Source organism: Elaeis guineensis, chromosome 4 (genome assembly GCF_000442705.2).
Source record: "Elaeis guineensis isolate ETL-2024a chromosome 4, EG11, whole genome shotgun sequence".
NCBI lineage: Eukaryota > Viridiplantae > Streptophyta > Magnoliopsida > Arecales > Arecaceae > Elaeis > Elaeis guineensis.
In genome coordinates, this window is record NC_025996.2 from 128928786 (window position 1) to 128933116 (window position 4331).

The 4331-nt window shown below is 46.0% G+C and overlaps 1 protein-coding gene across 1 annotated transcript; it reads right to left on the bottom strand.

The window, feature by feature from the left end:
* Positions 1-1204: 1204 nt before the first annotated feature.
* LOC105042690 (L-type lectin-domain containing receptor kinase IV.2-like) lies at positions 1205-3537 on the bottom strand. The gene has a single exon (XM_010919983.4). The coding sequence runs from the start codon at positions 3293-3295 to the stop codon at positions 1286-1288; it is 2010 nt and encodes a 669-aa protein (XP_010918285.1). The 5' UTR covers positions 3296-3537; the 3' UTR covers positions 1205-1285.
* Positions 3538-4331: the final 794 nt, after the last annotated feature.

The window sequence follows — 4331 nt, forward strand, 5'->3', positions numbered from 1 at the left end:
GGCGGAGTCTTCCTGCAATTAAAGTTAAAGGCGAAGTCTGGCTCCTGTAGGAGTCCGGACAAAGCTTACCGGCAGCTGATGTTGAGGACGGAGCCCGGCTCCCGTAAGAGTCCGGGAGGAGTCTACTTGCGGTTGAAGTTGTCGGTGGTGTCCGGCTCCCGTAGGAGTCCGGACGGAGTCTGTCTGTAGCCGTTGGAGTCGAGGGCGAAGCCCAGCTCCCGTAGGAGTCCGGGCGGAGTCTTCCTGCAATTAAAGTTAAAGGCGAAGTCCGGCTCCCGTAGGAGTCCGGACAAGGCTTACCGGTAGCTGATGTTGAGGATGGAGCCCGGCTCCCGTAAGAGTCCGGGCGGAGTCTACTTGCGGTTGAAGTTGTCGGCGGAGTCCGGCTCCCGTAGGAGTCCGGATGGAGTCTGTCTGCAGCCGTTGGAGTCGAGGGCGAAGCCCGGCTCCCGTAGGAGTCCGGGCGGAGTCTTCCTGCAATTAAAGTTAAAGGCGAAGTCCGGCTCCCGTAGGAGTCCGGACAAGGCTTACCGGCAGCTGATGTTGAGGACGGAGCCCGGCTCCCGTAGGAGTCCGGGCGGAGTCTACTTGCGGTTGAAGTTATCGGCGGAGTCCGGCTCCCGTAGGAGTCCGGACGGAGTCTGTCTGCAGCCGTTGGAGTCGAGGGCGAAGCCCGGCTCCCGTAGGAGTCCGGGCGGAGTCTTCCTGCAATTAAAGTTAAAGGCGAAGTCTGGCTCCCGTAGGAGTCCGGACAAGGCTTACCGGCAGCTGATGTTGAGGACGGAGCCCGGCTCCCGTAGGAGTTCGGGCGGAGTCTACTTGCAGTTGAAGTTGTCGGCGGAGTCCGGCTCCCGTAGGAGTCCGGACGGAGTCTGTCTGCAGCCGTTGGAGTCGAGGGCGAAGCCCGGCTCCCGTAGGAGTCCGGGCGGAGTCTACTGGAGCTGATTCTGCTGAGGACTTCGGCTGTGGATATTTTATACCCAACAAGTATCTATATTTGAATTATCCTATGTATCAAGATACAGTTGCAAATAACCTTGAGTTGGCCTCTGCTAGGCATGCTTATGTCTATCAGACTAGCTAGAACAAATTCCTTTCTAACTTAACATTCAATTTTTTGTTAATCTACTGGATTTCTTGTTTTCAGCAAACTGCATCACATTTAGTTGCTGCTGTTTAATTTTGAATTACAGCGATAACCACATTGCAATAAAAAGCATTTATACCATTCATAACATGAAGCTAGGTATACTTTAAACATTACTTTTACAAACATTGGCGACAATCAACGGCCTGTCAAGAGAACAGATTCCATTGTTGATGCTGAACAGACAGACATGCTTAACAGTGAACTATCTGACGTACCAATATCATTAAAGCCTTCCTTCCCCATAGCTGAAATCTCACCATCCCAACCATCTTCAGACATCTCAGGCAGGGGAGCATCGCGTTCCAGTATTCGCATCACCAGCCGCATAGGAGGCCGAGACTTGGAGTTAGGGTGGGAGCAAAGAAGGCCAAGCTTTAGCACCATTTCCATCTCTTCGACAATATATTCGTTCCCCAAGTTAGGATCCCTTGCCTCCAAAATAGTCCCTGCCTTCCAGCACTGCAGAACTTTATCCACTAACACTACTTCTTCTTCTGATGCTCTTATCTCTATTGGCCTTCTTCCACAAGCCACCTCAAGCAAAAATCCACCAAAGGCAAACACATCTGTGCTTGTAGTTGCCTTGCCAGTCTTGGTGAGATCTGGTGCAAGGTAACCCAAAGTCCCGACTACATGTGTAGTCTGGGGATCAGTTCCGTGATCATAAAGTCTTGCCAGGCCAAAATCACCTAGTCTTCCATTCATTTGATCATCTAGCAGGATGTTGCTAGCCTTGATGTCTCTGTGAACAACCACCTTCTCCCAACCTTCATGCAAATAATAAAGCGCGGAAGCTACACCTTTGATTATTTGGAATCTTTGTCCCCAACTAAGCATCAACTTAGATTTGTTAAATAGGAACTTGTCCAAACTACCATTGGGCATGAATTCATAGACCAATAAGAGCTCCCCTTTTCTCCTGCAATAACCGAGGAGCTGTACCAAGTTCCGGTGACGCAAGCGGCCAATGCTAACAATCTCTGCGATGAACTCTCTCATGCCTTGTCTTGATTCGTGCGACACCTGCTTAACTGCAAGTTGGATGTCAGTCTTTGGCAACACGCCTTTGTAGACCCTACCAAAACCTCCGGCTCCCAAGAGCTGTTGGTCTTTGAATCCCATGGTGGCCAAGAATAGGTCCTTGTAGCAGAATCTCTGGGGTCCATATTCTAGCTCCCAATCTTCAAACACCTCTCTGAATTTATTCTCTCTCTTCACAAGAAAGATCGTGCCAGTTATGATAATCAACAACAAAACTATTGCCAGGATTATCAGCAATCCAATCTTCCAAGACTCTAAGGTCGATTTAGACCCTACGCGAGGGAGGGAGGGAAGATGTGAGAGATCAAGTGCTTGAGCCTTTCCACTCAACTTAAAGCTCCAGCCCAATATGTAATGAGATGTTTTAAATGTGCCTACCGAAGAAGAAAAACCAACATACATATAGTCCGAGATCAAAGTAGAGAGATTCACATTGGAAGACAAGCATGGAACACCTGGTTTGGTCACATCAATAGGTGCCAACGTTACATTAAGCAGTCCATCCATGTGACTGTATTCTATCCAGGCTTGTATTGGTTTGCTGCTCGCAAGGCTCAGGTTCTTGAACCCAGCGCCATTGTCATTAGTGAAATAAGCTGCATGCGAGGAATTAATAGACTTTGGGCTGCTAACATCAATTCCAACATGATTATTGTCAATATCACCAAATTCAGGGTTCATGTTTGTATCGAATTCGATGGCCACAATTTGGTTTGAAGAATCTGAATTGTTTGGATTGAAGAGTCCCAGGTATTGACTAGGTAAGGCATAAGACAGATTTACGGAATGCGCAAGAACAAAGGCAAGTCCATGGCCGAACACGTCTTGGTACTCAGGGATGATTGCAAAGATGAAAGAAGTTGAGAAGGAGAGAGCGTTACCAGTTGTGGAGTTCCTAAAACGGAGTGGAGATGGGTGAAAGGCGTGGCCCATGGCTAGCTTTCTGGTGTCGGTGAGCCTTAGGAGGCCATTGGGCGTGATCTCTGCAATACCATCCAGCCACAGTTCGGCAGCATCGAATCCATTGTAAGTAAAATTGGCACCTGGTGCTGATGCTGTAGTGAGTGTGAGGATGAGAAAGGAGAAGATGACTTTTGGAAACATGGCTTGGGTCTAACTTTACTCGCCTGCTACAATATGAGAGATTCCTCCTCTGGTTATGATATTAATAACACCGAAGTGCCATTGGTTTCTGATGCCTACCACTTTATGCGTCTTAAATGCCTGAAAGTGAGGCGAGGAAGAGAAAGTAGAGTGAAGGGCACGGGCGATGACTAGAAGTCTTTGTTTGCAATATAGTTGAAACAAGCCATACAGCAGCACTAATTCCCTCCGGCCATGTATTGTTCATGATTTCACCATCCTTAAATGACGCCGGACGCACCATTAATCTTGTAAGACATTTTCTCTTCCCTTTGGGTGAGGGGACAACGACAGCCTAGGCGTGCTTAGAATTTTCTCTCTTCTTATCCTTCCGTACAGCTATCGTCTCTGCTCGATATCACAGAAATTTCTGGTATATGTGTCTGTAGATGTTTGCTTGTCTTGTACGCAGGAGGCAGCCAAAAAAAACAAATGGTAGAAAAAGGTATTGTTTTTAATATGAGAGCAACGGTAGGAAGTCATTTAACTTTGGAAGTGCTTGGGTTTTGTTTGCAGAATTCTAACTGTTACACTCCACCAAGGCAACCCCATCCCACCTTTTAGGGCTGATTCCAATAAAAATTCATCCTCCGATGTTTGTCGGGTTATATCAGTCACAAATATAATCATATAGTATCTTAAGCTTATCAGACAATTGATTTTGACTATATCTGTCACTTTCATTGGGACACTCATTTTTTAGTTCTTTACCTAAATAATATTAAAAAAAAAATTATAAAATTAATATAACTTTCAATTTATTTACAAAGATGATGCAATACCATAAAACGTCATTTCAAATAATATTTATTTGATAGAAAATATCATTCCAAATAATATTTTTTCACTCCACGTCCATGTCCCCCTTGGAATCAAAAATCAAACTTCGCTCCACGTCATCTCCTCCCCGGAATGAAAATTCAAAAAAAAAATCAAAAACATCATTTCAAATGACATTTTCAAACCATCCTCACCTTTTCAAAAGCACCATTTGAAA